This window comes from Boleophthalmus pectinirostris, unplaced genomic scaffold, assembly GCF_026225935.1.
Source record: "Boleophthalmus pectinirostris isolate CB_2022bp ecotype Guang Dong unplaced genomic scaffold, ASM2622593v1 HiC_scaffold_12, whole genome shotgun sequence".
In the NCBI taxonomy this organism is placed as follows: domain Eukaryota; kingdom Metazoa; phylum Chordata; class Actinopteri; order Gobiiformes; family Gobiidae; genus Boleophthalmus; species Boleophthalmus pectinirostris.
The window spans coordinates 17,684,234-17,696,285 of NW_026571018.1; the positions used below are offsets into that span (position 1 = coordinate 17,684,234).

General features: G+C 41.6%; 1 protein-coding gene across 1 annotated transcript; it reads left to right on the forward strand.

Annotated features, from left to right (window-relative positions):
• The first annotated feature begins 99 nt into the window (after positions 1-99).
• Positions 100-11,046, forward strand: si:dkey-250d21.1 (uncharacterized). Its single transcript, XM_020930196.2, has 11 exons — positions 100-457; positions 1,077-1,197; positions 1,634-1,738; positions 1,818-1,854; positions 1,944-3,718; positions 3,803-3,833; positions 4,676-6,438; positions 6,514-6,562; positions 6,635-8,427; positions 8,509-8,545; positions 9,053-11,046. Exons 1-11 carry the CDS (start codon positions 366-368, stop codon positions 10,549-10,551), a joined length of 7,302 nt encoding a protein of 2,433 aa, XP_020785855.2. The 5' UTR covers positions 100-365; the 3' UTR covers positions 10,552-11,046.
• Positions 11,047-12,052: the final 1,006 nt, after the last annotated feature.

A 12,052-nucleotide genomic window follows, 5' to 3' on the forward strand; every position in this document is an offset into this window, starting at 1 on the left:
TGAACACCTACATAACAGAGGCGATAGTAGTCGCACTCCGCCCTCTGGTGGTCAGTCCTGTGCATTGCCCTGCACACTTCAGTTCCTGGTTGTAGCACAGGGCTGTGGGTTGTACACATCTCACGCGTTTGGGTCGCTCTTGTCTAAGCGCCGAATGGCAACTTTGGGAGCATGGATTTAGACCACTTTTAGTTTTGTCCAGATTTCTCAACCGAAGCCATCGATACGATTGATCTTGCATTTTGCAGGCTGAGGCAAAAGCATGACTCTTTAAAGTCTCATGTAGTTTTTGTACTGTAGCATTTCCAGTTTGCAACCACCAGCGAAGCTAGCTAACTTGTTAGCTGGCTACATTGCAAACCAAAATGACTGACTGCTGCGCTGCAGCCAACTGTGGTTATCAGCGAGGAGAGGGCGAGAACACCCCACTTTTCAGTTTTCCACTGGACCCTGAGCGGTACGTGTTGTGCTTTCTATACACAGACAATCTTGAGTAAATTTAACAGATTTAACGAATTGTGTTAGCTTCCCATTAGCACCGACACTAGCATAACAGCATGTTGGCTGGCAGGCTAGTATCCATCCGAAATCAGTGGAAAATGGCGCATTTTGTGTTACTCTTTGGGAAAGTCCACGGGGATCGTAAACTCACTGTTTGTGGTTCAAGACCTGAGACCATCACACAATCTTGTTCTTATTCTAGTCTTCTCCGACGTTTGTACATTATGTTTTTTTTTTTCACAAAGTGCTAACTTTAGCGTTGTTTCCATTACTGTGCGACACCTATCGACTGGATGAGTGCACTCATTAGTCAGATGAACCATCGGGTCATTGTCCAAATGTCAGACTGGGTTATGCATCTGAGCAGCGTTTGTTCGGTTTTTTCTGAGGGAGTGTAGAAATGTATAGCCTGTTGCAGAGCTTATGTTAAAATAAATAATTTAAAAGTTCGACAAATTCACATCAAAACATAAATGTCCATATTCGTTATTAAAATGCAAATAGGCTTGTGTCACTAATCATCTTTATCTTCCACCCTTTGTAATTCTATTGATATTCTGCTTATATGCTTCCAGTTGTAAGTTATGGCTGACAAAATGTCATCGTGAAGATTTGGGATCAGAAGCCCCAGACCACCTGCACAAGACTTATAAACTATGTGCAAAGCACTTTGAGCCTGCTATGATTTCTCATCAGGTAAGAATATCATCCACCACATTTAACTTTATTTCAAACACTGAATCCCTGTATTATTTGTTGACACAAATTTGTATGGAATTTTTTTTTCTTAATTATGATATTCAGGACATATTGCCAATCCATCAGAAATGTGCTATAACGTGCCTGTGAATTTCATGCTTGAGGTTCAAATATTGCACATGTGAATGGATTGTGAAATTAAAAATATGACTATACCCTTGTTTGGGAGATTATTTTATGATCATTTTATTTTAAATCAGTGCACTTTTGAGCTTTTTTTTTTTTTTTTACATGTTGCACCTTTCCAACAGAACAAATATAATAATCAATTTCTTTAATATATTTCCCAGTTAGAATGGAATGCAGCACATTAATAAAACTCAACTCTTCTCTGTTGAAAACTTGAAATATTCATGAAAGCTTTTGTTCTTAGGATGACTCTAGCACTGTTCTAAAAGAAGATGCTGTTCCAACGATATTCAACATTACAGCACCAGTAAACAATCAACCAGTCAACAGAAAGCGAGCTGGAGATCAGGTAAGTTGCTAATTAAATGCTTGGAGTTTGTGCAATTTTATCTTGAGTGTAAAAGTTATTATTCAATTTTTGCTTCTAGTCTGAAGAGGACCACACCTCTATAAAGAAAACAAAAGGTATGGGTGTTCTAATTAAATGTTCTTAATATTTATGTTTGATGTAATTTGTATATTTTATTAAACCCAGATCTTTTTTTTTCTTCTAGAAGCTGCAGAGACAACCAACGTGTGTGATACGAACAGTTCAGCACTTGATCTGCAAGATGAACCCCAAACACAGGAAGATGTAGCCATCCGTAAAGCAAAAGATACACTTAAAGCATATTTTAAAGAAATCTTGGCACTCACTGGATTCAGCATAAATGGCACTAACACCACGGATGATCCTATCGGAGGTGCAAGGGGTCAGCAGTCTCTTAATCGCATCTGTGTGGAGAAGATTGACAAAAAAGAAATCTTGCAGTTTAGTGAAGACCTGATGCGTGAGGAAATCCAAAACAGCCTTCGCTTAGCACGATTCTTTTCCATTCTCCTTCAGGAAGTGACCATTATAGAGGGAAAGGAGCAGATTCCAGTTTATATTCGCTCTGTCACAGTGGCAGGGCTTCCACAGAAGCACTTAATTGGCTTTTTTCCATGTGATGTAGATGCCGAGAATCTTTTTTATCTTCTTATCTCAGAGCTCAGAAACAAATGGGGCTTGAGGATGGAGCATTGCAGAGGGATAAGTTATCTTGTCAAAGGCAAAATGTGTCAAAAAATCCGAGACCTTACCTGCAGAATCCTCCAGGAGTTCCCACAGGTGGTTCTGTCTCCAAGTGAGCCGTATGCTTTTAACATTTGGATCATGCGTTGCATGCCTGTGGCCTCTATTCAGAATGTGGCTGACACTGTGGAGGAGGTGGCCTCATTACTCAGGAGAACACCAGAGCTTTCCAAGAGACTAGAAGGAAAGATTCAGATGGCGTATGGGCATATAAAAGGTGAGGTGGACAGGATCAAGACATGTTTAAGTAGTAACTGGGAATATGGCACTGATGCTTTCTTAACCATGTTGGATATCCTGGAACCATTTCTTAATTGCATCAATGAAATTATTTCAAAAGTAGATGAAGATACTGCTGAACAAATGGCCAGGCTCAAGCCCATTTTGAAGAATTTTAATTTTATAATCACTCTTGTTGTTCTGAAAAACACACTCTGTTGTGTGAGCATATTGAACTCCAGTCTCAGGGGAATCATCAGCGTCAGCAGTACTTTACAGTACAGCATTTCTAATGCCTTAAAGCTGCTAAGCAAATACCAACAAGAGCTTGCAATATTACATAGAAAATGGTTTGCTGATGCTGTGGGGAGGGCAAAGAAGCTTGGTGTTGAAATCACCAAACCTGAGACAGACCAAGCCAATGCAGAGACCCCACTAGAAGACTTGTACAGGGAGACTCTGAGCCGACCCATCCTACAGTATCTGGTTCTGGAGGTGAAGAGAGTTTTGGGCATAGAGATGGTCCGTATTCTCCGGTGGCTTTCATTAGTGCCCTCTTACATGGCTGACCACAATTTCAGCATCCGCAGAGATAAAGTAGCAGATGCTAATCTGAACAACCTTGCGAGGCCAGATACTTTCTATGAAGAACTGGGTTGTTGGGAAGTGAAATGGAGACATGCCAGCAAGCGCAGAATTCTGCCCACGACTGTTTTTGCAACACTAAAGATCCCCGACATCGGCTTCTACCCAAATGTGCAGAATCTGCTGAGGGTGCTGGGCACCGTCCCCTGTGTAAACACTGAGGCAGATGTGTATGGGCAGTACCATATGGTGCAGGAGAGGTGCCAAGCCTACCTGAACACCACACCAGAGGACCAAAGACAGTGCAGCAAGGCATTCATCTATGTCAACCAAGACGTGCACTTCAATGCCGAGAAAATGGTGGACTCATATGTTCAAAAGCACCCGGATATACTGCAGCTGCTGCAAATGGTGGGACATTTTACAATTAACAGTTTGCATATGTTAACAAATTTAAACAGTTACGTTAATTTTTTAAAATTTTCTCTCATTTAGGATGACAACACAAAAGAAAAGCCTACACCAGGTAAGATTACAGTATTTTATTAGATAGAGCATGAATTACATAATCTCCATCAAGAAACAATGAGTGCATTTTAGTTGATACAAGGCATTCCCCAGTTTTCACTTTCAGTTACACATACACATTACACATGTACACATCAGATATGAGATTTTTCAGTCAGCGCTTATAACCAGAAGCACTAACTCCAGCTGCAGCTAAAACAGATTCACATATCTCCAAATTCAACCTGATTTCAGTTTGATTTAGAGGTTGTAGGCAGTATATCAAATTATTGGTAATATTGTGAATGTGAATATTTAGTTTTAGGATATACCAAAATAAACCCATAAAAGTCTTCATAAAAAGGGCATATTTTGGATTGAACCTTAATATCTTTCAAATGTGTATATAAGGTGATATTTCTGCATGTTTTTGTGGAAATTTTGCATATATGAATTTATTCTTTCATATTTGTCTTTTACTTAGCAAACAGTTTCACCTTTGTGGAAATGCTCTAATTTCTGATTTCAGTTCAAGTTTTCAGTAATTAGTAATTGTTTGTAATATACTGTATTTATTGATTTTTGTTTTTTTTAAGGTGCATTATGCAGCTTTTCTGGAAGGGGTTTCACCACTGGCCAGTCTCTTGCTTTGCATAATTATACAGTTTGACAGAATTATAGGTGTTTTTTATAGCTTAGAAAAAAATATATATATATATCTTGTGAGTGGGGTTAACTCTTTACATATTTGACCTTCAACTTGGCCTGGTGGCAGCACCTGGTTGTCTCAGTGGGAATAAATATGTTAAATTCCATATTTTGGAGTTTGTGTGTGTAACATGTGTTTATTGTTTTTTATAGTTGAAAACCAGGGGAATCATGCAGAAAAGGACACTGAAGAAGAGTTACAGCTCATAAACCTGGAGATGGACGCAGATAGACTGGTGGAGATGAAGTGTGCAGAGACTGACAGAGAAGCGCTGAAGTCCGCTCTGCAGTCCGCAGTGGTAGCAGCATACAGGAGCCAAAGCAGGGACCACCCCGAGCCCCCCCCAGCTCAAGAAGGAGAGACTGAATATGTCACAAAGTCCGAAATACAAGAGGTTCTGGTGGTCTGTGAGAATGCAGTCAGAGAGGGAATCCTTATGGAAGTTGGAGGCTCATTCTTTTCCTTGTTCATCGACAGAGTGGTTAAAATGGGTGAAAATAATTACCTTCCACTCTTTCTTAGATTTGTTGACAGTTTTGATGTCATGCGATTGGAATTGTTGGGATTTCTTGAGGCAGATCTTTCCTGTGAGGCCATGGTTAAACGTTTATTTGATATTGTAACAAATAAGTGGCATCTTGACTTAAAGAACTGCAGGGGTCAGGCTTACTTGGGCTCAGGTGATGTTTCCTATAAGTTAAAGGCATTTGCTTGTAAAATACAAGAGAAGTATCCACTTGCAATAAGCACACATTGTTCTTCATACTCATTCAACATGTGGTGGTCCAAGTCCATCCCAGTGCCGACCATCACCCGAGCTCTGGAAATCTTTGAGGAGGTCATGATGTTTTTCTCTAGCAGTGATGCTCTAGAGAAACAGCTGGACCAGGTGATAGCTAAAGGCCTCAGAGAGAGCTATGAGAAAGTCCAGGAGCTACAAGGAAAGTTCTGCTCACTTTGGCAGGAGAAGCATGACTCATATGAGGTGTTTGTGCAGATGCTGGAGCCCCTGGTGGAGTGTTTAGTGAAAATCAAAAACAACCCCCAGAGGTGGAAGACCTTGTCTGAACAGGCTCTAGCTCTTCTGCAGAAGATGATGGACTTTGACTTTATCATGGCCATGGTTGTTTTGAAGAACACCTCCTCCTTCACTAAAGACCTGAGTGCTGGCCTTCAGAAGGACCACTTCAGTGCAGCATCCCAGCTTTGCCACATTGGAGGCATTGTGGCAACACTCAACAGAGTAAAGACCAATATCAAAGTGTTCCACCAGAACTGGTTTGATGAGGCCTGTGCTATAGCGCAGTCTCTCCGTGGTCAAACTGAAGTGCCTGAAAGCTCTTTGCATAGAGATGGAATGATGAAGCCAGTGGGCTTCTTCAAAGATAATTTGAGCGTGCCGCTCGTAGACAACCTCATCAATGCTGTAAAAGACTATTTTTCAGATGACCACAAAGAAGCTCTAAATTTCCTTTCCCTTGTCCCAAGCTCGGTGACAAAGAGTTACATGTTTGAGAGCTTAAAGTCCAAACTTCCTCTGTACAGCAGTGATCTTCCTGATGCGGATAATTTCTTCACTGAGCTGTGCTGTTGGAGAGTGACGTGGAAGACCAAGGCTTCGGTCACCACTCCGGGCTCTCTATTCCAGACTCTACGTTTGCCACTGATGCAGTACTTTGGAAACATCAATGTGCTGCTGAAGATCATGTCTGTGTTACCCAGCACCGCGCTGGAGGACTGTGGAGTTATGATGCGCCACAAGAGGTTTCTGGACTATCTGAGGAGCACAGACCCCCAGGACCGGACCCCCTGTCTCGCACTGCTCCAGGTCAGCTCCGACTTTAGCCGGGACCTGGACCGCATGGTCACACAGTGCCTGAAGGCTACACCACAGGCTCTGGAGGGCATCTGTCTGGTAAGTGCATGTTTATACAACAGTCTATCTTCTCAGTGCATGCACCAGTTATCTGACCTTTTATTTATTTTACAGGAGAGGGAATCCAAATTCTTCAACAAAAACGCTGAAATTCAAATGGAAGGTAAGACAATAGAATAGAATAGCATTTTTGCCACAATTTGTGTTATTATCATGTATATTTGTTGTGCTTTAGTTGAAACTGTGAAAAATGAGAATGAAGAACCCCAAATGGATCAGCCTGCTCACAAGATTGAAGACCAGGAGATGAAGGCTGCTGATGAAAATGGCCACAGTGGAGACAATTGTCCGAGTCTCACAATAGTTTTCAAATTAGCCACAGGATTGGGGAAGAAGAACTGCAGTCTGTCTGAGATTTCTGAGGAGCATCGTGAGCTCATGTTTCAGGAGCTATCCATGTGTCACTGGTTTGAAAGTGAGAACAAATGTAACATTGGTGAGGCCCAAATGAGTGCACTTGTTATTCAAGGCATCAGAGATTTTATACTTAAAGAAATCCAGGACTCACCATTCTTCTCGCTTATTATTGACAAGCCAGTCTATATTAGTGACAAGGCATACTTACCTGTGTTTGTGAGATACGTGGGCGAATCTGTGCCAAAAGTAGAGTTGATCGGATTCTTACAGTTTAATGAGAATTCTGGCGTTGAAGCACAGGCGCGCAAACTGACCAATGTCCTCTGTGATGACTGGGGACTGAACATGGCTCAGTGTCGTGGACAGGCATTCATGAATCGCGGCGCAGGCTTTCAAAGTCTAAAGAAACTGTCTCTAGATTTCCTCCAAAACTACCCATTCGCCGTCGTAACCCCGAGCGAGTCTTGTGGTCTTAGTCACTGGTTGGTGCAGAGCGTGCCTTGTGCTTCAGTAGTGAAAACTTTAAATATCACCGAAGATCTTTTGCTGTTTTTTGACTCATACCCTGAGCTAGACACACAGTTGGCACAGGCTGTGGATGGGCTGCTCAACATGCCCAGAGAGGCATTAGAGGAAAGCCCAGAAACATGCTACTCGAGGTGGAGGAAAAGGGAGGACTTCTTTGGTGTACTTGCAGAAACTTTGGAGGGCGTGATCAGTTGTCTAGATGTGGTTGGTTCTAGTGTCACTGGTGCTAAATCCATGCATGCACAGGTACTCTCTACTGCATTGAGAAATGTTGATTTTATAATTTCTCTTATAATTATAAAAAATGCTTGTACTCCTCTTGGCAATTGCAGCACAGTTTTCCGATGTGGGAATCCTGCTGATATTTTGTGTGAGGTTGAGAAAATTCCCTCAATCATAGACACACTTGGTAAAACATTGGCAAACATTACCTCTGTTCATCACTCTTGGTTTGAGCAGGCGTTTCAGCTCTCAGCTAAAATAGCTCCTGAACAAGTGTGCTTTTCAGGGGAGGTTAACAGCTATGAATCTCCAGAAGTTTATTATAGAGAAAATCTGAGTGTTCCCCTCCTTAAATGTCTGATCGATGAAATGAAATACAACTTTTCCGATGGACATTTGAAGGCTCTGTCAGTCTTGTCTCTGCTGCCCTCCTGCAACCCTCAACCCATGCTGGCAGAGTCCACAGACCAGCCCCTCAGTTCATACCTCAAAGAACTTCCTGATCCAGAGGCGGCAGAACAGGAGATAAACGCCTGGTCCGCCGTGTGGAGAGAGAAGTACCAGGATGTAGCCCCTCCAACATCTATAGCAGAAACTCTAGCTCACGTAGAGTCCAAAACCCACCCCACTGTGACACACCTCCTCAGACAGGTGGCGGTCCTGCCTAGTGTCAGTATGGAGTTTGACCTGATGAAGACCACACTGAACTCCATCAGAGAGGTTTTCAAAAACACAGTGTGCAGAGGGAGTAAACTGGATCACATGATGCTCTCCTCCCATGCCACGACACTTCAGAGGCTGCCAGAGGTGATTGAAGTGTGTATGGAGCTCAACCCAGAGAGCCGACCATGTCTTTCAAAGGTACACTTTTGACACTGTTCTCTTATTATCTTCAAGGGAATGTTGTTGTTCCTGTTCTAAATTGTATGTTTGATTTTTCAGGTCATGGCAACATTACAAAAGCTACATTTGGAAAGCGGCAAGTATTTCAGTTATGTTAATGTATTTGGTAATGAGGTACTTTTTTTTTAAAATCACAATTGGCACACAAAAAAAGAAAAAAATATATACAAAATGGATTTAAACTGCACATTTTCAGGATGAAAATGTGATCAATAGGAGCATTTATGGTCCTGTTTAGGTGTTTAGGTGTTGCTGCTGTATCTGTGATTTTATGTGTCAGGGACTTGTTTAACAGCACAAATCATCTCACCTGTTGTAGTTTCAACCAAGTCGGCTCTTTCTGGTCAGATCGTGTAAAAACACAAAACTCAAATTAAAGTTTAACTTGAGTAACAGAGTTTCAGACATAGCAGTGTCTACAGTTAGCTTCACAACCCCAGGGAATGTTGGTGATATCAGCTGCAAAGTATCAATTGCTTTTAAAATGGTATATTCTCACAGGGATGAGATCACAATGAATTTTTATCACCATAGTGGTCAGTCCTAATTTGCATACCATAAATAGTTTTCTTCTTTTCTATAGAAGTTGCTGAAGCGGACGTTGTGATGGAAGAAATAAACGGCACCACAGGAACAGCAGAGCAGCTCCCAGAGACCTCAGAAGGACCAAGGAAAGCCATGTCCTTCTATGACCCTCAACAACGAGAAGAAATAATCAAGGAACTGTCCGACTCGCGCTTTTTCACAATTATAACTGAACAAGCGGTGGACATCGAAGGTCACCTGTACATCCCTCTGTGCGTGCGATATCTAAACAAGGAGGACATTCAGTGTGAAGAGACTTTTGCTTTTATTCCTTTCAGTAGAGATGTTCTTATCCTTACGGAGACAGTGGAGAGAGCTTTGTCTGATAAGTGGGGGCTCAAAATGGAGAATTGCAGAGGCCAGGCCATGCTCAGTGTGGGGGAAGTAGGTGCACAGATGAGCGCAGTCAGTCTGGCCCTCACTGCTAAGTACCCAAAGGCTGTTAGAACAATCAGCTCTGCCCTGTCCCTGAATGTGTGGTTGGCAAAGTCCTCTCCCATAACAGAAATAGCCAATGGAGCTGTTTTGATCCAGAAGATTTTACACTGGTTCACTAAGGATGCAGAGAGGCAGAACAGACTGGAGGAGATGATCTTGCATGTGTTTAGTCACGACGAAGGAAAGGCCAACGAGCTTAGGGACAAACTCATGAAAAAGTGGGATAAGAGTCATGATATGCACCAGGTGATGTTGGAAGTGTTAGAAGCAGCTGTCTTGTGTTTGAATGAACTTAAAGGTCAGGGCTGTACACCTGATCAGAAACAAGCTGCAGACTTCTTCATTGCGATCAGAAACTTTGATTTTATATTAGGGACAGTGGTGCAGAAAAATGTCCTCAAAGTAACGAGCACACTCAGTGAGGGACTGCTGGGAAAGCCTTTAGATGTGCTCCTTGCTGTAAACAGTTTGCCCGATGTTAAAGCACAGCTTAAACAGCTGCTGGCTGAAGTAGACTGCCATCACAGGACCTGGTTTGAAGAAGCGGTCGCTTTGGCCTCTAAACTGAATGTGACGCTGTTGCATTCAGCTCTTTTAGAGCCACTGAGTGAGTTTTACAAAGGATCGGTTAGCACCAAGGTTATCGAGCATTCAATAAAAGAAATTGAGGATGTCTTCACCGAAAAAGTAACAGACACGCTGCGGTGTCTGGAGATCGTGCCTTATGCAATGTCCAAAGTAGAAACCAGCATTCTGAGTGGTCTTGTTGGTGATCTTTACAAGGAGGACTTGCCTGATGAGGCGTCCCTTCACACTGAGCTGAAGCTGTGGAAGGACAAATGGTTGGATCCTTTGGCAGGTTATCTCCCCACTACTGTGCTGGATGCCCTACAGACATCACAGATCAAAAGCTTTGTCAACATAGAGACTCTCCTCAGACTGCAGGTCATTTTGCCCTTTTCGAGGAGGGAAAGTAACTTCAGGCAGGGCAAGAGAAGCCTACAGGAGTTTGTTCAGCAGGACAGACGGTCGCTTGGTGAGCTCCATCCTCTGGAGTAGCTGCAGGTCTTCCGTTACAGAAATCTAAGATGTCATCACCCCCGAATTAACATTTATCCTGGAGCTGTGATGGTCTGAGCTCTGTACATTACCTTTATTCTTTCATTTTGTGATTATTATAAGAGCAAATTCTTATCCTATTGTTTAGTTTCATATGATGTAGTTTGTTTGTATAGTTGGTACTGTCCAGTGGGACCAATGTGTTGGCAAAAACTGCTCCACTGATGGTTGTCGATGCTTCTGTGCCTTGATGCAGACACTCATTGTTTCCTTATACAACATTAAAATGTCCCATTGGCATTTTTATCATTACCAAAAACAGACCAACTTGAGGTAATTCACTCTTCTGAATTATGCTACCCTTGCGTCTAATTATGTTTCAGCGTCTATTTGCAGGAATAAATTTGCTGTTAACGTATCTTTAAAAATTATGTTTCCTATATAGGGAAAACTTCATATATATTTGTCAAAAAATGAATAAAATGCACAAAAAGATACCAGAGACTGGGTTATTTTTATTTCATTACACCACCACTAGATGGCGCACTTTGGCCAAGTTTGGCTTCAAGAACACAGCATTTACAGCTATGTACTAGAAATCCATATAATATGTATGCCCTGACAGAAATATCACTGTGCTTTAGGAATGTTGTGTGGAAATATATAAGATATGCTGAATAATATTTGGTAAGGTTAAAATTTTCCACAGTCTTGTGTATTTTGGGGCACTCATTTTCCATTATGCTGTCATTTATTTTACATTTAATGAGATTGTCACTTAAAATCAAGGTTCTGCTGGCACAAGGCAGACTTATCAATCATTCCTCTAAAATTAAAATATTAATTATTTTCATAAATTTAAAGTTCTCTCAAAGTATTTTGTGCATGTGTTCAGAGGTGGATAGTAACTAATTACAAATACTCCCATTACAATAGCTGTTGTGAGTTGTGTCTGTGAGTCATTGTATGTTTTTAAGAAGATTTTTTAAACATGTACTTGCTGTATTTATGTGATTCTAGCCACGTCATTGTAATTTGGTTGGGACATTTTAAATTAGTTTCTGAGTACACCTCAAATCCAATTGGCCCAAGAACAGATCTCTCTGTGCTGTGCCTGCCTCTCTCTGTACCTGTTCTAAATCAGCCCTCATTTCTTGTGCACCTCTGTCCTGTTTTCATTGGTGCCCTCTTTGAACGCACTGATTTGGTCTAATGTAATGTAATGTACTGTCATGTTGCTTCTATGGGATACAGCATCAGAGGCCTGAGTGACAAAGCCCTGATTGTTGAACCCTGGAGTAAGAGACACATCCTCAAGTCCCCATGCATCTGTCTTGGTCTCCAGTTTGGGCTACTACAGTGGTGGAAGAAGTACTCCATTTTGTAAGTAAGTGTGTAGCCTGTACTTATACTTTTTATTTTTATTTATTTATTTTTGTCTAACCTGTTTTTTTAGGTAATTTGTATACAGACAATGTAATGTAATGTAGTGGAATAGAAG